Genomic DNA, 23,479 nt, shown 5'->3' with positions numbered 1-23,479 from the left:
TTTGAAAAGGCAATGTTTGTAACATTTGAGACCTCTGATAAAGTAAGAAGTGTAAGAACTCAGCTTCCTTTTGCACTGGCCTGAAATTGCAGTACATCTAACAAAACTTACACCAAACTTCCACATTGTACACTGGAATTAAATGTAGTTTGGATCATAGAGGGATAATCTGTTAAGTAGTCTTAAAAGTGATGTTAAAAACTATAGTGAAGAACCTGTTTTAGAGTCTCAAAAAAATAAAGTTTCTGAGTACAAGTCTATGTGAGATTTTTTTTCTCTTTAAGTCATGAGAAAAGAGTGTTAGTGAGCTTCTTCCAAGGTAACTAATATTCTTTGCACATTTTGAGTTATACTGCATACAAGTACAAAGAAGAAGTCAGCTTTCAAATAAAGGAATCATCAGCCTATGCATAGCTGGTATAGCTATCCAGCACTTGGATTTCACATGAATCCAAAAGCATGTCTGCTTTTTAAATCCACATCATTGGATTGTGCTTACTGAAAAAAAACCCTTGTGCACCAAGTTCAGTGGTTCAAGTGGACTGACAGTCTTTCCTTACAATTAATATATTTCATCATAGAAATTCAAATTCTTTCTGTTTCCTTTAGACAACACTGATTTCGCAATGAGTTCCATCAGCGTAGCAGGTGCAGAATTTTCTTTTGATGCATTCAAAGTGCTGAAAACCCAGCATGCCAATGAAAACATCTTTTTTTGCCCCCTGAGCGTCATTTCAACCCTGGCTATGGTCTATCTTGGAGCAAGAGGTACCACTCAGTCTCAGATGGCAAAGGTAAGTTACTCATATGGGTGTAAAGTGACCTCTACTTGTGATTGTTGTTTATTCTAAGTATCATCACTGAAACATATTATCCACTGACAAGGTTCTCACCTGTTTTATTGTACAGGAAATAAGCCAAAATCATAAAATGAAGGACTGGATTGTGAGTTACTTAGAGAAAATACTAAAAAAAAATATCCAAACTGGTGCCTTTTTACTATAAGTGCAGTTAGTTTTGACTTAAAAAAAACCCCAAACCCTCTCAGGGATAATAACAAAATTACCACTCAGCAGATTTTATAATGCATTTTTTTGTCTAACTTCTGACACCTTCCAGATAAGATGATTTTTGCTTTTTTTTTTTAATATAAAAAAGATCAATCCCAGGAAGAGAGGAAGACAAAATATTCTTAGCAGTATGTAACTCAGCTAATTTCTAGATATTCACTAGAAAAAAGAAATTGTTAAGAAAAAAGTGGCATTTACAGTTTCTGAGAAGACCACAGAGAGCATAAACCAGTTGAAAGATCACTGACCACTTGTAAAGTTTTAGTTCATCTCTCAGTTAGGACTTTTCTTGTTTTTCCCCCTGAGCACCAAAAACTTCACCTCCAGCATCATGTGCAAATCTCAAATTCACATAATTTTTTGGTCATGCTTACAATTTCTCCCACTGGCATTTTATCTTGCAGGTTCTCCACTTTGACAACATTACAGGAATTGGAGACACTTCTGATTCCCAGGTAGAGAAATAACTTGATCTCCCTTTTTGTCTTATTTCCCCCTCAGAACAAAAGTAGCACTGTTCTGTATCCCCTCCTGGCAGTTTCAGACCCTGCCAAAAACTAAGGTAATGCTCTTGAACTAAGGAGACCTGATGAAAGGAAATAATAACTCACCTATTTGTTAAAAAACAGGAAAAGAAGGCAGGCTGCACAACATCTTGCACCAGAACAAGTGACTGTGTGGGGCAGGATGCTTCGAGCAGCAGGGCGATTTGCTGGGTAAGTGTTGCTGGGGAACAGCATATGAAAAGGGCTCAGAGTCAGGGTAGAGCAGTTAGATTTGCAGCTGAGAGACTCCAGAGCAGGGCAGGAAGATGTTGGGCAAAGGAGAGCCCAGAAGTCTCAGTGACAGGAACACAACTTTGCTTTTGCAAAAAAGCACATTTCAGGACACTTACCATAAGAAGGATGAACTTGTTAGTTTAATGTACTGTCACCATAGCACCTGCTGTCCCAAATGTGACAGCCCTATGTCTATGGAGCAGGACTTCACTGCAGCATGACTCTTGACTGATAGGGACAATCCTCTAGAGTCTCATGTCCTAGATAAGAATCAGATAATGCAATATATCTTCCTATTTTCATGTCATCACCTAGTGTGGCACTTCTGAATTCCACAAGTCATTGAAGGACCTTCTCTCAGACATCAGCAAGCCAAATGATTCGTACTCACTCAAGATTGCTGACAGACTCTATATTGAAAAAAAATACCCTATTCTTCCGGTGAGTAGCACTGTGATGTGACTTTGGCAAGATTCCCCATGAAGGCCCCTGGGACTCTACTCCAGGGAAGCACCAACAAGAATATCCCACTGTCTGTTGATGAAGAGGTCGTTGTGAGCCATGAGGAGAACTGGTTCAGAACAAGTTTGAACCTTTCTGTGGCTATTAGGTGGAGGTCAGGAAAAGTATAATGGCATAAAATACACCCATGTTGCAGCAGTCACCAGAAGGAATCAAGATTGCTGTTCATTCTCTAGAAAACAGCTTTTAATGAAAAATGTGACTTTTAAGGGAAATGAGACATGGATTTTGAGACATGGAAAAAACAAGACTAAAAGTTTTAAATTTGGATTTTTTTCAACCCCAAATATCAAATCTTCCCAGTGAAAGGAAGCTTTGATCTTGCAATCTAAGAAAGTAAGAACACAGTATTCAAAATTAGAAATAGGCACAAAGAGAAGGAAACAAGAATTCTCTGTCCATAAAATATTTGTTAAACTGAAGATTTTTTGGTAAAACAAATAAAATATTTACAAAGTTTAACTTAGACTTATATCTGAAAGAAAAGTTCCAGGCTTACATACATGAAGTAGTCTTTCCTTTCCATCTTTAAGATTCATTTGAAGGAAGACAGCTGTGACTGACATGTCCAAACATGAGTAAAATTTCACCCTTTATTTAAACATTCTGCTTCATGTTACAGTCTTGCATTTCGCATTCACATTTTCAAGTCCTTAGGAGTCTGACAACTGCAAACCTTCTGCTTACAGCAATACTTAGAGTGTGTAAGGCAGTTCTACGATGCAGAGGTGAAAGAAGTTGACTTCAAAACAGCTACAGAGGAAGCAAGACGATTCATTAATTCCTGGGTGGAGGAAGAGACAAATGGTAAGGACAAATGGGTGGCAAATATTTTCCACTACCTACCATAATTTATACCCTTGTCTTCCTTTCCTCATGAAGTCAATAAAACATGAGTCAAGTAAGAATAGGTTGCTTACTGCTATGAAAAAACCCAAACAACTCCACAACTTAATACTCCACACCCTGCACCCTTCAATGCAGCAGAGCTGGTGTATCTTACATACTCTCTGCCCTACTTCTTCCTTAAAGGAGAGATCCAAGATTTCCTTGTGTCAGGAGCTGTTGATCCTGACACTGCGCTGGTTGTTGTGAATGCCGTTTACTTCAAAGGGATATGGAAGTCACCATTTAAAGAAGAAGACACTCGGGAAGTACCCTTCAATGTGACAGAGGTAGGAGGGAATGAACATGGGTTCAGGCCAGGACATCTGTTGGCTCACACAGTTAGCAGTCTAGGTGTTTCCCATACAAACTGTTACTGTCACAGGTCAGGTGATTTAACTGGGTCACTTGCTCTCAATTCCTCAGCTCAGGATAAGGAGCATTTGCCAGAGCTGTCAGATACAGACTAAGCTTCCAGAGCATACCAGCAGGCAAGAGGGGAAAACAAGAGACACACTCTTCTTCAAAGGCAACATGCTTGAAGATTGAGTCCTGTCCCTTTTGAAGGGCTTGTGCATTTGCCTGCCTAGAGAAAGAATTTCTCCCCAGTTACATTATCTCGTGCTTCCATTTGTGCAGCAAGAAAGCAAACCTGTGCAAATGATGTGTCAAAACGGTACGTTCAGAGTGTCAGTGGTGACTTCAGAGAAAATGAAGATCCTGGAGCTTCCATATGCAAGTGGAGACTTGAGCATGTTGATACTGTTGCCTGATGACATCTCTGGCCTGGAGCAGGTATGGCTTTGTAAGGGGAAGTAGAAGAGTTACCTCTTCAGTGAGTCTTATCTGCTATCAGACATTTTGCTGGTACAGGTATGGCTGTGCTCGGCTGCCAGAGGAGCACAGAAGCCCCTCAGGTGCTACCAGGTACTTTCGCATAGATGGACCTCTTAGGAGAGCCCTGGACTCTCCTAACAGGCCCACCTATTCACTATCTCCACCAGGTATCAGAAATGGACATACTAGCAGGATTCATTTTTCATTTAATGTTATTTCAGTCTTCCTGGAGACAGAGAAACTTTCCCATGAGAAATAAAAAATGGAAGTGATAAGGAAAGAATTCCAGGAGCTGGCTAAAAGGAAAAGAGGGCAATTAACATTAGAAAGGAACCAATAAAATATGTTCAAGAAGGAACAGTTTTGGCATGCATTTGATTTGATCTTAGAATCATAGAATGCACTGGCTCAACTAGGTCAGGTTGCTCAGAGCCCCGACGAAGACCTTGAATGCCTTCACCATGTCTCTGGGCAACCTGTTCCAGTGTTCCATCACTCTCATAGTAAAGAACTTCTTCCTAATGTCAAATCTTTGCTAGTTTAATACCATTGCCCCTTGTCCTAAGTGCTGCATGACTTTGTAAACAGTCCCTCACCACCTTTCTTGCAGGCCTCCTTCAGGTACTGGAAGGATGCAATAGGTCTCTCTGGAGTCTTCTCTTCTCCAGGCTGAACAACCCTGTCAGCCTGCCTTCAAAGAAGAGGTGATCTCATAGGAGGTGTTTTCAAAAACTATATTTAAAAAAAAAAAAAAAAAAGGGCAAAAAACCATGCCTTGATCTTCATATGAAAAGTTTTAGAGACATTCATCAAGACAGATAAGATATAGGCTGTAGTCAAGAGGAAGCATATAGGATGAACAAACACATTTAAGATTTGTTAGTGTAAACAAACTAAATGGCAAAAATAATAAGTGGTATAAACACAGTTGTTAAAGCCATTGCACTCTTGTCTCAGGCATTTCATTCTCTGCCTCTCTTTCCAGATTGAGAACAAAATCAGCTTTGAAAAACTTATGGAATGGATCAGTCCTAATGTGATGGAAAAGAAGAGAGTGAAAGTGTACCTCCCACGCATGAAGATTGAAGAAAAATATAACTTCACATCTGTTTTAATGACCTTGGGTATGACTGACCTGTTCAGCCCTTCGGCCAATCTGTCTGGCATCTCTTCAGCAGAGAGCCTGAAGGTATCTGAGGCCATCCATGAGGCACGCATGGAAGTCAATGAAGAGGGCACCAGTATGGCTAGCTCTGCGGATGTGGTGGGAGACATCAAATATTCCCCTGAGATTGAGGAGTTTAGGGCTGACCACCCCTTCCTTTTCTTGATCAGATACAACCCTACCAGCAGCATCCTGTTCCTTGGTAGATTCTCTTCTCCTTAAGGATAAAAAAGAGCTGGAAATAATGCTGGTCTCCCCATCACAAACAGCTCACATTTACTGTAGTATTGTAGTATAATCTCATCCATATTTTCTGCCTTCAGTATCTTGATATTCTTGAAACAGTTTGTGACTTTTTCTATCTTTAGTTGCAGGCATTTCTGCTTACAGAAGCTGTAGTGAGGACTTCAATCTAGGACTGAATGAGAATTTCAGAAGGTAGTTTAGGAATATTTCCCATCATGACTGAATAACCTGAGAGACAGTGTTCTGATTTTTGTAAGAAATCCTGCAACTGTTATTGAGAATCTGTTTTCTCCATAGAAGTTCTCTGAAATAAACACATCTTTTGGAATAATCCTATTCCTTTCTGTTGAACCTACCACTGAAATCACAGAAACATTCAGGTTGGAAAAGAGCCTCGGGATCACCAAGTCCAACCAATAACCCTACTCTACAAGGTTCACCCCTGAACTGGATCCCCAAGCGCCACATCCAAATGACCTTCAAATACATCCAGGGTTCGTGACTCAACCACCTCCCTTGGCAGCCCATTCTAATGCCTGATCACTCTTTCCATGAAGAAAATTTTCCTAATGTCCAGGCTAAACTTACCTAGTCTCAGCTGGGCAACCATTCTTCAAATGATGCCTCTGCTACATGGAGATGAAATTCTTAACTTCAGAAAAGCATTCTTCTCCCAGGAATGCATTTGGGCGTCTTTGTGCTGCATGTACTACAAGGCTGTGCCTCCTACTCCGAGGAAGCATAGAGAAAGTCTGCCATTTCTTCATAAGACATCATCTCCAAGTATGACTTCTTCCTGACTCATATTTCTGTCACGTATCAATGATTTTATGAATTATAATTGGTGGTCCTTCTATTTATTCTAATAAAAGCATCACAAACTAAACACGTTGTTCTAGATTTTTGCGCCACAAAATTGAACCATACAATATAATGGGTAGTTATTATTTACAGAAGTGGTTTAGACTAGGATTTAGATTTGATTTTCCAAACAAGCCTCTACCCATATATGAAGTCACTACATAGCTTAAGATGTTTTTTTGAACAGTTTGATCTTAAACAAGGTAAACCCTACAGTTCCTGTTCTTACCTTGAGCTTATCTCCATGTGGCATATCAAATAAACAGATTTTTTTGAAGTTGCTTTTTTATTTACAGGTAGTTTAAAAATATTTCCTCTAAGTAGAATTAATTCCTTCTATTGAATTCCCCATAGGAAATATTCCAAGGTGAGGTTTAAGAGGGGTAACTTAGAAAACATGAGAAGAGTGTTTGTCTTAAAAGGTGGTCTGCTTCAGTCCTCTAGTATCCACAAGAAACATATGAGGAAATCTTCCTTATTGCCTCTACATGTAACTGCCCTCTGGAGATATTATTTCTATTTCAAAGTCTTTAGAGGGAAGGTTCTTTAAGTTTCAATTTATCCAATTAAAAAATATTATTAGTGTTAATTACTGAGTTAAGAAATCTTCCCTTTGCTGGAATAGATATTCAGAATTGCAGGTTATAGTATCTGTACTTCAAAAGTGCTTTAAAAGGTGGTATTTGGAGTTGATTCAGCCATTTGCAAACTCAGCATTAAACATAAACTGATGATGCTGGGAGCACTCAGGTGGCAGCAAGGCTAGCAGGACAGTGGCCTCCTCAAGTAAGACACTCAGTGCTGCCGTTCCCAATATTACTGCTACAGTACAATAACTCCCAAACAAGACTATGGCAATGAGGTAGGTCAAATATCAGCACTGGAGGTTAAGTCCATATGTCAAGGTCTGTAGTGGTCCTAACCTGAAGACTGTTGTAATGACCCATATAAAAATTGACCTGGTCAGGCACAGGCAGATGCTGTGCTGTGATATGTCACACTGCACATATCACTTGGCTGCCAGACCTATGCTGTGCTGAACATACCATACAGCTGCAGGATAAGCTTTTCCTGCTAATCATGATGGAGAAGCTTGTAGATGGTCCTGAACTGACACCTAGTGTGGTAAAACTGCCTACCTTGCTGTGGTGCAGGAAGGTAAGTTGATTTAGCAGGTTTTGAGACCAAGGTAAATTACATCAGCAGGTGTTTGTGTTAAATGAAGATCTGCAAAGCTGTCCTGCCAAAGAGCTAAAGGAGAGAATCTTATGAAGATAAGATGTCCTTGTTTTGGCTAAAACTGATGAAGCAAGGCTCAAATAACAAAGCAATCAACTTCAAAATATATTCTGAGGGCTGGGGTGCCTGATCAAAGACCTTTGCTTAATTAACTGCAATTTTAATATTAAAGTTGATACCCTTTAATCTGCTAATGAAGAAAATTAACTACATGTTAAACATACATGACTATGTTACTCAACTTTCTCACCAAATCATGTTAAACATCACCTAGACAGTAGGGACAACCCTGGACTGGAGTATAAAACCCAAGAGAAGGACATCTCTGTGTGTGGTGTGTCTGGAACTGTGGCATGTGTGCCACTGGCACTGGTACCAGGGCCAATGAGGGGGGTGTAGTGTGGGCCAGCAGCAGTCTTTATCTTTGTTTAAAGCAGCAAATTACTATATTAATGTAGTTTTCATTAACAGTAAAAATGATAAACAGAGTTGTTTACTTCCAAGAACACCAAACCCAATCTCACGCATAGCCCACTGCTTCACAGAAGGAACCAGGAAACACTGAGAGTAACATGAAAGACAAAGCAAGGAAGCAGAGGAGAGTTTTGGAACTGAAGTTGAGTATGGAGAAGCAGGATGGAAATTCTATGTCTGTTTCATAGTTGTTACATTGTTTTTGTCAATACTGGAATTAAACTTAAGAGAAGAGGAGGCTCAGGGGAGACCTTGTTGCTGTCTACAACTATCTGAAGGGTGGCTGTAGCCAGGAGGTTGGTCTCTTCTCCCAGGCAACCAGCACCAGAACAAGAGGACACAGTCTCAAGCTGCCCCAGGGGAAGTTTAGGCTTGAGGTGAGGAGAAAGTTCTTCACTGAGAGAGTTGTTAGCCATTGGAATGGGCTGCCCAGGGAGGTGGTGGAGTCACCATCACTGGAGGTGTTCAGGGGGAGACTTGATAGGGTGCTTGGTTCCATGGTTTAGTTGATTAGGTGGTGTTGGATGATGGGTTGGACTCAATCTTGAAGGTCTCTTCCAACCTAGTTTATTCTATTCTATTCTATTCTATTCTATTCTATTCTATTCTATTCTATTCTATTCTATTCTATTCTATTCTATTCTATTCTATTCTAAAATAGCAAAGCTCATCACTGCTAATCAGCATCCAATGCCTAGAGCAGACACTGAGGCTGGGTGAAGATTCAGTAGTCTGTGTTAAGATGACATCAAGGAGAAATGTGGATTTGGCCAGATGTGGTCCTAGCCTTCCTTTTCTTCTACTTATTGCAGCAGTTAACTTTTCCTGAAGAAGCTGACTTTTCCTAGCAGAAGACATCAAGGCTAAAAGGCCCATCAAGGAATGTTTGTGCAACTGAAAAGCCCACTTGATGATCTGGCTGCAACCCTACCCCCACACTTTAGACAATAATAGAAAACAGAATTATAAAAGTGCCCTTTTGGACGCAATTTATGGATGAGAGTTTGACTCCAAAACTGTAGGCACAGATCAAAGGATTTGTCCTCCTTGTCTACCCCAGAAGGGACACCTTTTGATAAGATGTGTGGCTGCGGCTATGCTGAGTGTGTATTTTATCCTGGGTGACTATTCTGATCCCTAGTCAGTGACTCAAACATTCCACAGGGAACAGCCGTCTTTCACTGCTGGGCTCTGTAGGTGGACCCTCTTCTTGACTCTTCTTTTGCTGTGTCAATGGTTGTTGATGGACCCCATTATTGGCATTCAGCTCTGCTTCCCTGTGTCCAGGTCTTGTGGTATGCCCAGCCCAGTGGTGAGGCCACTATCCATCCTGGGAGTGACCCTTGACCCAGCTTAGTGTCCTCAGGGAGCAACCTTGCTCCTGCTGGTCTTGCCAGTCCAGCTAATTTTCCACTCACATTATTGTCTCCTCAGTCTATAGCTCTCCAGTCTGACTACAAGGATTCTCTTGGAGATCAGAATATTCTGAAGGCCTTACTAAAGTCAGTATACAATGTCCTCTGCCTTCTCCTTGTTTATAGAACCAGCAATACCATCCTAGAAGACAAGACCTAGAGGTTGGTCAGGAGAGATTTGACCTTGGTAAATCAATGATGGCTTTTCCCATCATCTTTCATCCCTTCCTGTGTCCCAAAATGCTTCCAGGAGGCTTTGAAGCCTTCAGTATTGATCCAAACTCAAATACAACTGTACATCAAGGAGTTAGTGATCCATATGGCTTTCCATACTGTCTTGTGCTGCACATACCCCTGTGCTGCTGGATAAACTTTGCCCTTCCAGAAGAAAGGAGCCTGTAGGAAGCTTACATTTGGCATGAGTGATTGCACCACCTGTGTCATCACATTTACCATGAAGTGAAGCAACATCTGAACATCCTTTTGTTTCACAGTGGAAATTAATTTAGTTGTTTTCTTCATTAGAAAACCCTGCAAGACCTCTAAAGAACAATGTATTAATGAACACCTATCTGCACGGATGGGACCTGCACTGCATGCCATTCCTTGACTGGTGGTGGTTCCCTCTATCTAGGAGAATGTCAGTTATCTATACTATCCTCTTTTCCTTTTAAAATTACCTGCAATAAATAGTATTTTAAGCAATATCTTACAGAGATTGAGGGCCTTTCTTAATGCAGATCAGAGCGAGCACTAGCTCTAGCACCTTGCACAGAGCACTACAGCTTTTTAGTGTCATCATCTGAATTCTCTTCCTTTCCCTTTCTGCAAATTACCCACCTTTTCAAACCACCAGGAAGTTTCCCAACTTCCCTGCTTTTTCCTTAGTTTTCTTTCTGCTGTTATACCCTAAAGAAGCTTTACTTACTGCCCTTCACATCCCTTGTCAGTTTTCTCTTCATCAGAGGTTTTACATCACAAATTCGATCCCTGCATGCACAAGGAAAGCTTATATACTCTGGCCAGATGGAATCTCCTTGCTTCCAACTCTTGTACACTTTCTTTTTGCTTTTGAGAATGAAGGCACCTTCATCATCAGAGACAGCCTTTATACTGCTTCATCAGCAAAATATGTGGCATGTTTGGGTCAAGTGAAGGATTGTCTTCAGGTTCTATGTCAAATTTTCCCATCCAAGCTGTTGCTAGCCTGTGGGGTATGATCATTGAAAGTTATGACATGAAGGTTATATCAGCCTAGGTAGCTGTAACGTTAAGAAACCATTAGCTGTATAGTGAATACTAAGTCCATATCAGGTTAAAAAGAATGTAAGATATGGGATATTGCAGTGACAATTAAAAGCAGAGACAAATGCCCCTGTTGCAGTCTGCAAACAATCAAGGCAGCACTGCAGGCAACAGTATCTGTCTTCCAAATGGCTTTTAAATGGGTAAAAATTTCCAGACCCAAGGAACAGCTGAGAATTAAACCATAAATGATGGCTACAGCACTAAGGTCTGCAACGACAATCAGTCAGCCACAGTCGCTCTGGGCAAAATGATTTCTCTCTGTGAATGGTTGCGTCTGTCCCTCTTGGAAAGGCAGCTTCCAGATCCACAGTGAGAATGAGGACAAACATAAAACATTCCTTCCATTGATAAAAGAACAAAACCAAGGAGGATAATAAAATCTTGAGTTCTGTGTAGGTTTGTGTGACTGGATGAAAGGCTTTGGCCTCCAAGCTGACCTGGACTTCATATATTTTTGGATTAAAAATTGCCTTTTATACTCTCAGGTGTTCAAGACTCAGGTAGTCAAGAGTCAACAGAGTTTAGGGACAGCTCTACAATGAAATTCCTGGCAGAGGAAAGGGCAACAGAGCCTTAGCTGACCTCTTTCTTGGTACAAGCATTGTCAAAAAAAAGATCTGTGACAGAACTGTTTGTATGGCTTTACACAGCTGTGCTGGATAGGGCAATTCATTGCAAATTGTCCCAGGTAGCATTTGAACTGCAGGAAAGTTTACTTAGTGCCTCTAGACTCCATGTCAAGCAGACTATACAAGACTTTTCCTCTCTTGGTGCTGTGCTCAGAGCCTGTTCTGATCCAGCTCTACTTTTACTCATAGGTAGATTCTGTTACATACAACTGGCCTTGCATTAACTTTTTGAGTACAGAAAACCAAACCAGATGTCTAGGAAAGAGCACAGCATGTCTTTCTCATACATTATCAAAGTAGAGATTCATATCCTGCAACTGCTTCCTAGATGTTTTTGTGGGTCCTAAAATGCAGACCATTTGTGATGATCTGAGACTGGCACACAGGTTTGGATATTTCCATAACTCATGTATTATAACCCAGATTTAGGGAAGGAGGGTCATAGCTGTGTAGGAGAGAGGCCTGAGGGACACTCGGAAGGCAGACTTGACTGAGTTAAATGTATAGCTAAGTGTTATATGCAGCAATGGAAGACCAGTGTGGTAGAAATAGAAATAAACCCTTGTGAACACAGAGTGGCACTGAGCAAAAAAAGGATAAAAAGTGAAAATAGTGTCACAGACCTGAGGTTCACTATAAATAGTGTGAGAAAATAGTTTGTTAGATGTAGACACATTGATTCGTAGAATCATACAGTATTTCAAATTGGAAGTATCACTGAGTTCGAGGGATCATTGAGTAAAACTCCCTTCTCCTTGTGGGACTACCTAAACCCAAACCAACTAAGTATTTTCCAGATGCTCCTTGAACTCTGACAGGCTTGGTGCAGTCACCACCTCCCTGGGGAGCATATTCCAGTGACTGACCACTCTCCCAGTGAAGAACCTCTTTCTAATGTCAAATCTGAACCTCTCCTGATGCACTTTCATTCTGTTTTCAGGTATCTTATCTCTTGGTGCTACCAGAGAGTGAACATCGGCTCCTTCTATTGCACTATCAACCTTGAGGAAATTCTGAATGATGATGAGGTCATTCTTCAGCCTTCTCTCCTCCAAGCTCAGCAAACCAAGCAATCTCAGCTGCTCTTGTAAGTCTTGCCTTCAAGGTCTTTCACCATCTTGGTTGCTTTCCTCTGGGCAGACTCTAAGAGTTTGATATCTTTCTTACCTTGAGGATTCCAAAACTGCACACAATACTCGAGATGGTGCCACACTAACGTGTAGAGTGTAGAATGTAGAGTGAAACAACCACCTCCCTTGACCAACTGGTGATGTGTGGGGACTGAAGAAAAAGTTAATCACTTTTGAGCCTGAAACACAGTGTTCCAATAAAGAAACAGATGCACTAATTAAAATGAAACCTAGGGAGGTGTTATGATTGAAAGTGGACAAGATAATGGACATCTGTTGTTGACCTCAGTAGTACAAGTGTTTTTGAAATGCTTAACCAACGACCATTTAGATAAGTTTTGTTTTGCTAGGATGGAAATGTACTGCTAGAAACAGGTTTGCTTTCTGCTGTTGCTAAAAAGTACACAAGCTGAGTGTATTCTCATGATAAATGGATCCCAGTCACACTCTGAGCTACCTGCAAATCTCATCACGTATTCTTTGGGGGTCTGTGCCCTTAAATACGCCACAGCTATGCTCTACCTGATGCCCCCCACTCTTAAGACAGTTTATGGTGAGGTGTTAATTAAAGTGTGTATTTAGAACCACTAAAGGAGGAAATAGACTGAACTATATCCATAAAAATGTAAGTAATTAAAAAAAAAAAAAGAAAGAAAGAAAGAAAGAATTTAATTATAGATACCAGGGTTACTTTGGCAACACCTTGCCCTTACTGATCCAACCTAGTATCTACTCAGATAAAAAGGCTGACAGTGTTTGCATAGTTGTCCCTTTTCTGTGGTGGAGACTCTTACAATGAGTCTACCCCAGGCTCCATCTCTGAAAAAGCCCTGGAGATGTGGTGCTGAGGGGCATGGTTTAGTGGTGACCTGGCAGTGCTGGGTTAATGGTTGGACTTGATGATCCTAAAGGTCTCTTCCAACCTAAACCATTCTAAGACAAATTATTCAGGATCCTCCATCTGACAGCAGAGGAGATAGAACTTCTCACCAAGAGTTTCCATTAAAAAGCACAATATTCTCCTAATTTCACAAGGCTTTCTCACCCTTACAGATGATCTCCCTTTGAAGGAAGGGGAGGATGAACTGGGAGTTGAGGATTAGCTGAGCTTCCCAGTCTGCTGGCTGCATTCATGTGACATGCCCACAGACCATGCCTCTAGAGAGACTGAAATTTTCCTATTCAAACTGCCTCCTTACTTCCCCTCTCTCAAGGAGATCTCTGACCATTCCTCTCAGCTATATTATTGGTGACTTAATGCTTTAAAACATCTAGAGGCAGCTCTTTGAGGACAGATGATAAGCAGTTCCTTGCCTCAGTGAGAGATAAAACTGTCCTTCTTTACCTTGTCATTTCACTAGGATATTTCATTAATCTGTATGTTAACAAACAAAGATCTAAGTAGACTACATGTACACAACTTGTTACTGGTGTTTGATTTACCAGATGGTGGAGATTCTTGGTTAACAATGCACCTGGGATACTCATTCTGCATTCCTTTTTTTTTTTCCCTATCAATGCAGCAATACATATTTTATAGGTGGAGGGGGTGAGGGTTTTTTTAAAGTCACACAGTGCTTTACAGAGGTCAGAATGTTTTCTTTACTGTTTGTCCATTCTGTTATTTCAACACAGAACAATAGCTTTCATAATTTAAACACTTCTGAACTGAAATATGTTTGCATTGTACATTATTATTGTCCCACAGAGCATGAACATCCCTTCAGCTAGATTTCACAGTTCCTCTGTCATCTGCCAGGCCATTAATTTACCCATTGAAGGTCTGAGAGATACATTGCAGGTACATGCCAGAGATGCATTTGGAATTGACTGATTTTACTTTGTCTTGGGCTACATTTTGCTATTACTCCCTGAGAATAAAAGTTTGCTAATGTTCCAAATTTTCAAAGATAATATGCCTGGGTTTGACTTTGATCTCAGCTGCTTTTCTCACACACACCTCTTCATTTTCCTACTTTCGTTAGTAGATTAATAAGTTCTCACTTCTATCTTCCCTAGCATGACTCAGATACATTTTCTACATTCAAAAATGATCTGTTGAAAGAGCTCTGCTACTGCAGCCACAGTAACAAATTGACTAATTAGTGACAGATAGTTATGTTTTTCATCACAAAGATTCTCACATGTTTTATTTTTATTAACATCATAGTATCAAGTTACAAATCAGGCTTAAAGGAACGTGAACATTATTTCCCCTTTTTTTACTCCAGACCAACAGTCCTGATGGTGGCAAATACTAGATTATACTGGATTAGACTAAAACCCTAATATTTGGTCTCCTTTCAATTAAAAATGGATCCATTCAAAGTGAAAGATGACTTGATCCCACTACATTGTTTTATATGGTGTCAAAGGTCAAGCTTTGAAAAACAGCAGCAAGAAGGTCATAGATCAGACTATATAAATTCTCAAGGACTCTACCAGTCTGTATGCCTACATTTGGGAAGCTGTATTGTCTGTGGTGCTGAAACTTGAAAGGTAAATATTTTTCTATAAAAATCTACCTTCTCATTAGACCATTTCTTGTTTAAGCCTAAACTTTAAAAGACAGCAATTATTTTGTTGTGTTTAGTATCTTCAAGCATAAAATATTTACAGGATATTCTCTACAAACCTTCTGTGCATGCATTTTAACCTGTTTTATCATGTATAAAACCCAAGTGTTTTTTTTTCCTTCTTTCTCTTTTTTTCTTCTAGGAGACTTTTAAAAAGTTCATCCTTTGTGCTTAAGATATTCTTTTGTGTTTAAAACATGGTTTTGCTTCAGAGCAATTTATCCTCTCATTCACTACCTCTAAAGTTTGATTTTGTTTTGCAGCCAAAGAATACATTTGCTTGTTTGACCTCCAGTTCAACAGTGCACTGAGAGGAAGACTGTGTCATTCAGTGAATTTTATAGGTTTATTTCAGTGTGCAATTTCTGCAACAGTTGCATTCCTGGAAAATAAGCCTGGTGGATATCACCCAGGATAAAAATGAGTGTGTGAATGTACAGATGTATCTTTACAACAATCTATAAACATGAACTTGTGGACACACAAGAGAATTAGAGAAATGTGTGTGCAAGTGTTTCTGTATACTCGTGAGCATGGTCATGATCAAAAACCTTACCGGAGTTCAGTACTCCAAATACAAACTTAAGAACCAAGTATTAAGTGCCTACATCAGGTCCTTGATTTTGGGGGACAACAAATTTTCACAGTTTCTATAAATCACAAGAAGGAAACTAGATTCATCCTGATATCAATAGTTATGCTTTCTACAACCACAGTGGCTGCACAGAACTTTTAGTGTGTAGCACTTTATAACAGCCTCAGAGAGAAGCAAATAATAAAGATTTTACTGCTTTATACCACAAATGCTCAGTTAACAGTGCTGTAATACAGTAGACATTGCTGTTTTATCATGCCTGTGTTTCTATTCCATCTGAATGTCACTAATGAAATTAAATTTCTCAGAAAGTGTATATAGTGTAGTATATAGAGCATATATACAGCATATATATACATATGCATACATGTATATAGCATATATAGAGAGATATATTTAAGTAAATCAATCTATATGAAAACACAATGAGATGGAATGCAAGTTCTGTGCACCAGTCTGTCTCCTAGACTAGGTGAACTTAGACAAATCATCTATTGCTTATCCATTGCTGAAACAAGGGTAAAACATAAAGCCTTTGAAGATCAGCTGTTAAGATCTAAGTGAGTATTGTGCAACGGATAGATATTTTACTGCACTTCTTTACTTTTAGAGAATACAGTCAGCTTGCCTCTGCTTTTACTTATATCTATCCAAAACCAGACTAAGTCTACTAAAATTTGCACTTCCAATGTACAGCTTTGCAGTTATATTAAAGACAGCTCATATTTTCTTGCTTACATTGAAGGTACTACAAAGTACCAAGGAATCCTGAAAATAAGTACAGGCAATTGTTTGACTGCTTTGAACAGATACACAGAAATCACATACACATTTAAGACCTCTAAGGAACTTTATTGCCCAAAAGACAACTGAATACAAGCACAAAAAGAAATAGATTAATTAATACTGATTTTCTAACATGTACTAAATGTGAGCACTAGGAATGTTTCCACAGAATGACTTCAAACCCACTTTTTTATGTTTCATTGCCTAAAAAATTGCATTATTCTGTATTTGCATGGTATTTCATCATTACATTGTCATTATTCTGCTGTTTGCTCTAGACGATACCAGTTTCACAATGAGCTCTATTGGTGCAGTGAGCACCGAGTTTGGTCTTGATGTATTCAAGGAGCTGAAAGTCCAGCATGTCAATAAGAACATCCTGTACTCCCCTCTGACCATCATTTCAGCTCTGTCCATGGTCTACATAGGTTCAAGAGAAAACACCAGGGCTCAGATAGAAAAGGTAAGGCTACACTTAAGGATTTAAGCTTTCCTGCTGCTCAATAGAACCATACCACTTAATTATATTATAATCACCCTTGTATAGCTTAGAAGCTAGAAATTCAGGGCACAGAGTTATCAGAAGTTTCAGCCACTTCAAACTCCCAGTGTTAAACAAATGCATCAGTGAGAAATCTTGAACCTAGATTTAATTTTAGTTCTATCAGTTAGCAGTAGGATTCTGAAAGAGAATTACATATTCCTTTGTTTAAAAAGTAGATAAAATCTTGAGGGAAAGAGTCAAAACATGTCTCTGGATTACAATATATTGCACATGAATTCCCCTCAGCTCTCATTTCCTTCACAGAGAGTGACTGGCTTGATACATCTAAGTATGTTCATTAGTAGCACACACTGGAGCTGATTTCTAGATGTTCAACAGAAAAAGAGATCATCTAAGCAGGCAACAATATGCACAGCTATTCAGAGATGGTACAGATGTTTTGCACTGTTTGAATCATGCAGCTTCTCAGCTAACAGATTAATTTCAGACCTCATATGTTAATTTCAGTTGCATAACCTACGATTACTTTCAATTACAGGTGGTTCCCTTTGATAAAATCATAGGATTCAGAGAGACTATTGAATCTCAGGTAAAGAAATAATTTTGTCTCCTTTGCTGTGTCACTTTCTCCTAGAAGCAAAATCTAGCAGATACATCTTAGCAGGTCCAACTTCTCTCTAACTGGCAGCTAGCGGTCTGCATCCAGATTTAGGGGAACATTGAGAGAGCAAGGGGTGGTAACAGGATTCACAACAAGGGTAAGATGAAGCCCAGAATCATAATATTGGTCAAATAGGGGAAGTTCTAGATACTTTTATGTTTAAGTGAGGGAGCTAAATGTTACTTATTAAATGGTGTTAGTTGGGAATGAAGGAAAGCTTACCTGAACTGGTGGAGCTAGACTAGCGTAGCAAGTAATTAGTCCCTCTGAGAGAGATGTGAAGAAATTACAGTAGAAACCCAGCAAAGAATTGGATGTTTAAAGAAAATGACTCCATTGGTGTATTTATAGCAACCAGACATACAGGATGAACAACAGTTTTGTAAGTGTCTGATTAGAAACCAAATAAAAACTAAAACAACAATAATGTCACCTACATTTTTGTATGTCTTCGTGCCAACGATCCAGTGCAGCACATCTGGAAGCTTCCACTTTTCACTCAAAGACTTGTTCAGCCCAATCATCAAACGAAGTGACAATTATTCGCTCAGTTTTGCCAGTAGACTTTATGCTGAAGAGACACGCCCAATCATACCGGTGAGTTGCTCCAAATCTGATCAGAGTGTGTTTGCATGTCAAGGCTATGCCAGTCTCTAATGTGAAAGACCTATCAGAAGCTGAGGTTCTGCTAAAGACATTTTCTTCCATATGGAAGACAGGATTCCCAACTGCCCTAATCCTATGCAGTCTTGAGAGAAAATGTGCTTGTACAAAAAGGTGTTCATGCAAAGTACCATCCAGTTCTGGGCTCCTCAATTTAAGAAGGGCATTGAGACTCTTGAATGCGTCCAGAGAAGGGCAGCAAGGTTGGTGAGAGGCCTCGAGCACAAGCCCTATGAGGAGAGGCTAAGGGAGCTGGGATTGTTTAACCTAGAGAAGAGGAGGCTCAGGGGAGACCTTATTGCTGTCTACAATTACCTGAAGGGAGGTTGTAGCCAGAAGGGGGTTGGTCTCTTCTCCCAGGCAACCAGCGCCAGAACAAGAGGACGCAGTCTCAAACTGTGCCTGGGGAGGTTTAGGCTCAAGGTGAGGAGAAAGTTCATCACAGGGAGCGTTGTTAGCCATTGAACTGGGCTGCCCAGGGAGGTGGTGGAGTCACCATCCCTGGAGGTATTCAAAAAGGGATTGGATGTGGCACTTGAAGCCATGGTTTAGTAGTCATGAGGTGTTGGGTGACAGGTTGGACTTGATGATCTTTGAGGTCTTTTCCAACCTTATTGATTCTATGATTCTATGATTCTATATGATCCAATCATGTCAAGGTAGTCAATAAAGGTAACTTCTGTCAGAAATAATGAACTCAAATAGTTTTCTCAGCTTGTAAACCAAACCTGAATAATAACTTCAGGTTCACAAAAATATTCCAAGTTTTCCCATTGTAAGAAATGTTTTATATGAAATTACAGGACAAGATCATTGCAAAATAAAAAGTTTTAAAATAGGCAAAATGAAAAAACTCCAACCAACCAACCCTGTTCTTCAACTGAAATAAATACCATTTTTTGGATCAAACTCAGTTCTGGAAAATATTTCTTTTTAAATGCCAGCCTATACTTTTCCTTGAAGCAATGAATGTTAAAACTTCAGGTTCTTATGAACTAGAATCATGGCTTAATCATTAACCTTAATTAGCAGATTATACATACTTGTTAATTTCAGATTAACTTCTTGTATTTCATCTTTGCAAAATGCTTTGATATTCTGATCTGGAAATGTGGCATTCTCTTCCCTTGCAGGAATACTTACAGTGTGTGAAGAAGCTGTATAAAGATGGTGTGGAAACTATCAGCTTTCAAAGAGATACAGATCAAGCCAGAAAGATCATCAATTCCTGGGTTGAAAGTCAGACAAGTGGTAAGAGTAAACCAAGTATTAATATAGGTATTTTCCCTTGTGCTGCTATGTTTGGACAATATATGAGAATGCTTAAGACAGGAGACAAAACCCCCCCAACCACCCCAGATGTCTCCTTCTGTTCCTTCTCTTGTCTTGAAACTTTCCAGGGTTCTTTGGTGCATATTGAGTACTGCATGTAGTCATAAGGTACTTGAGATATCTTAAAATGTAACGGGTGATGCAAAACTACAGAGTTAAGGAATGGTAGGGAGGTGTGTGAAACGCAGAGAAAGGGATGTACACAGCTGGGATTTTAACTCTGCTGGATTTCCATGTGGTTCCTCTACTCTTCCAGCTTCTTCCTGGCTCCATAAAAACATTCCATTCCCTCATGTTGAAACATTTAGCCCGAACCTCACAGATAAGAGACATTGAATTTTAACTGAAATGAAAATACTCACAGTCACACAGTCTCTAGTGTGATGTCGTGCTCTGAAGGAGAAAATCACAACATAATTAAGCTACTGCTGGGAAAGGACTAAGGGGAAAGCTTGCTATGTGCATGAGGACTGCAGAATAAACAAGAACAAAGTATATAAATGAAGCAGAGTAGAATTCTGGTTTCCTTTTCTGCTACCTTCTTTTCATAAGCATCTTGCTCTAGCTTTCATTTGAAGCAAGAATTATTTATGTTTACTGCTTGGATTGGAAACCATCTAGGCTTAAAAGGTTCTAATGGTTCTTTGCATTCTCACAAAATAAACAGGGGTACTTATTTTGTAACAAATAAATCTCTAGGTCTTGTATTTATCATAATGCTTGGCAGAGAAGGAAACAACAGATATTGAAAACAGCACTGAGGGAATTCAACCTCAGAAGTAAGAGATTACAGCTGCAAACCTAAACCAATGTCCCTGCCTTATCCCCTCCTCCCCCTACATTCTATATCTTTCATTTAATGTTGTGACTGCCTAGTAAGATATGTTATATAAGGATGTGTTATATACATGCTCTCTTTTCCTGTGCATTCTTAAAGGAATAATAAAAAATATCCTTCAACCAAGCTCTGTGGATCACCAGACTGAGTCAATCCTTGTCAATGCCATTTACTTCAAGGGACTGTGGGAGAAAGCATTTAAAGATGAAGATACCCAGTCTGTGCCTTTCAGAATGTCTGAGGTACATGAACATATGTGACCTTAAAGGTGTCCTCTTCTAGAATTTATGAAGTGTAGATTAGTTGTTACACAATCTTCCTGAATAACAGCAATCAGTAGTTTTAGTTGTAAGACATTTCTGCACTCTTTGTGTTTTGCAGCAAGAAAGCAAACCTGTGCAGATGATATATCAGATTGGTTCATTTAAAGTGGCAGAGGTGGCTGCAGAGAAAGTGAAGATCCTGGAGATTCCATATTCTGGCAGGCAGCTGAGCATGTTGGTCTTGTTGCCTGATGATACCTCTGGCCTGGAGCAGGTATGGTCCTGGCAGCTGGGTTTCAGAAAATCACAAATACAGTGAAATTCAGGTTCTGTAAAACCCTTCACAACAAACTTACCCTAAACCACTTCACCACCACAGATCTGAACACTGGCAACATGGGATTGTTGCATAGAAGCATGCAGCTCTCTCAGTGGTCCTCCAGTATCACAGTATAACTAAGGTTGGAAGAGACCCCAAGGATCATCGAGTCCAACCTGTCTCCACAGACCTCATGACTAGACCATGGCACCAAGTGCCACGTCCAATCTCCTCTTGAACAGTATTAGTTTGTGTTGAGCATGGATTCCTTAAGTAACCGCTTTAGTGGGCTAATTATTGATCTCCACAGAACAGATTCTTAGTTAAGCAGCAGCTTGAATGTCAAAGGTTTTATACCTCCATTCCTGCACACTGAAGATGTTCATGTTAACATTACTGTCATGATTGTTTGCTTTGACAGTACTCAACATGCTTCCTTTATACCTTCAAAAATCAAACTGTCTAAAAACTAAATATCAGGGGTACAAAAATGATTAAAGCCATTTCATAAAATAAAATTTACATGGCATACTATTGCTGATGTGAATAGTTGTGCTTATTGTTGTAAGCATGACTATAGTTAGGCTGAAAAGTAATGTAGTAGATGATGGTTCATTAAAATGTTGGTACACTAACTCAAAGAATCAAAATTACAAAAAACAATGAGGCATTTGAACACAGGGTGGGTTTTTTGCAGTAAAAATTGATAGTTCACATCTCAGTAATTGGTTACCATTAACTTTTGGTTACATGGAGGTCTTAAATGTAGATGGAGTTTACAACTCAGAAACACATAATCATATTTGGAGCATACTTTCTAAACAAAGAAGATAAATAGGCAAGAGATTTAGGTGAAATTTGAAGAGTAGCCATACCCAGAAAAAGTACCATGACCAGAGCAGTCAATTTAAAAGAGAAAAAAAACCCCAAACAACAAAACATGACCATTCCTGCACTGCCACAAAGGAAACTGTGCACTCACCCTAGAGATGTTATTTGCTTGTCTCCTTGCAGCTTGAGACCACAATCACCTCTGAAAAACTTGTGGAGTGGACCAGTTCTGATATCATGGAAGAAAGGAAACTGAAAGTCTATCTCCCTCGCATGAAGATTGAGGAAAAGTATAACCTCACATCTGTATTAGTGGCCTTGGGTGTGACTGACCTGTTCACTTCATCAGCAAATCTCTCTGCCATATCTTCATCAGAGAGCCTGAAAATATCTGAAGCTGTCCATGAGGCATTTGTGGAAATCTATGAAGAAGGCAGTGAAGTGGTGGACTCATCAGGATCTAGCATGGAGGATGCAAGCATCTCTGAAGAGTTTAGGGCTGACCACCCTTTCCTCTTCTTGATCAAGCACATACCAACCAAAAGCATCCTCTTTTTTGGCAGGTGCTTTTCCCCTTAGAGAGAAGAGACCTGAATTTTTCCCTCACAGCAAGACTCAAAGTGCTGCATTATCAAGGATAAAAAGATACACATACTCTGTTTTTCATGCATGTTTTCTAAAACCAGAATTCTTTATTTAAAATAAAAAAACCCAAACTTAAGTCAGAGAAATTACATCATAAAAAAAGACCCCCCTCTGCTTTGCCTTTCTTCAAAGTAATATTATTTGCTCATGAGTGATGGAATAAAAATTGGATCCAAAGATACCATGAGCATGAACAGAAATGTTCCTGGTGCAAGTTAACAATAGTAGTGCTGAATCATCACACTAAAATAACACATTTATCAGCAGAAGTCTTATGGAGGAAAAAAAATGCAGTCTTCTAAGCCAAATTTCTCTGTCACCAGCTTTGTGGTGACTCCTTTGGAATTAGTCACTTGAAAGCTCCCAGATTAAACTTTCACCATCCATCCTGACAAAGCAACTGCATTTCTTTGTGCTCTGGATACTACAAGGCTTTTCCTCAATTTCAAAAGAGGCATTATAGAAATCTTAACATTGAGATTTCTCCTTAAATCCTTCTGGCTCACTTGTCATGACCAACCATGGCATGATACTATTCAAATTGTTTTCCATGTATTCATATCTAATAGGTCTGATGTACTCATTTACTCTTTTAATTACAATAAAAACATTTTTAAGCAAATAAATTGGATATATTTAAGCAAGTTCAATTGGATGGCTATACATATAAATTAGAGGACAACAGGCTGAAGAGCAGCCCCACAGAAAGAGATTTGGATGTTTGGTTTGATGGCAAGTTGATTGAGTTAACAGCATGCCCTGGCAGCCAAAAGGGCTAACTGTGCCCTGTGGGCATCAGTCACAGTATATCCAATTGGTCAAGGGAGGTCATTGTTTCACTCTACACTGCACCGTTGTGACACCACCTTGAGTACTGTGTGCAGTTTTGAGCACTTCAGTATAAG

General features: G+C 39.6%; 2 protein-coding genes across 2 annotated transcripts; both read left to right on the top strand.

The window, feature by feature from the left end:
• The first annotated feature begins 626 nt into the window (after positions 1-626).
• On the top strand, positions 627-5,480 carry LOC104308913 (ovalbumin-related protein X). Its single transcript, XM_009910156.2, has 7 exons — positions 627-794; positions 1,475-1,525; positions 2,165-2,290; positions 3,061-3,178; positions 3,404-3,546; positions 3,896-4,051; positions 5,079-5,480. Exons 1-7 carry the CDS (start codon positions 627-629, stop codon positions 5,478-5,480), a joined length of 1,164 nt encoding a protein of 387 aa, XP_009908458.2.
• Positions 5,481-16,812: 11,332 nt separating this feature from the next.
• LOC104308912 (ovalbumin) lies at positions 16,813-22,508 on the top strand. Its single transcript, XM_009910155.2, has 7 exons — positions 16,813-16,980; positions 17,561-17,611; positions 18,152-18,280; positions 19,480-19,597; positions 20,616-20,758; positions 20,898-21,053; positions 22,113-22,508. The coding sequence occupies exons 1-7, from the start codon at positions 16,813-16,815 to the stop codon at positions 22,506-22,508; spliced, it is 1,161 nt and encodes a 386-aa protein (XP_009908457.2).
• Positions 22,509-23,479: the final 971 nt, after the last annotated feature.

The sequence above is a fragment of the Dryobates pubescens genome, chromosome 9 (assembly GCF_014839835.1).
Source record: "Dryobates pubescens isolate bDryPub1 chromosome 9, bDryPub1.pri, whole genome shotgun sequence".
Lineage (NCBI taxonomy): Eukaryota > Metazoa > Chordata > Aves > Piciformes > Picidae > Dryobates > Dryobates pubescens.
Note: the sequence above shows the minus strand (reverse complement) of the source record. Positions and strands in the feature narration are given on the sequence as shown.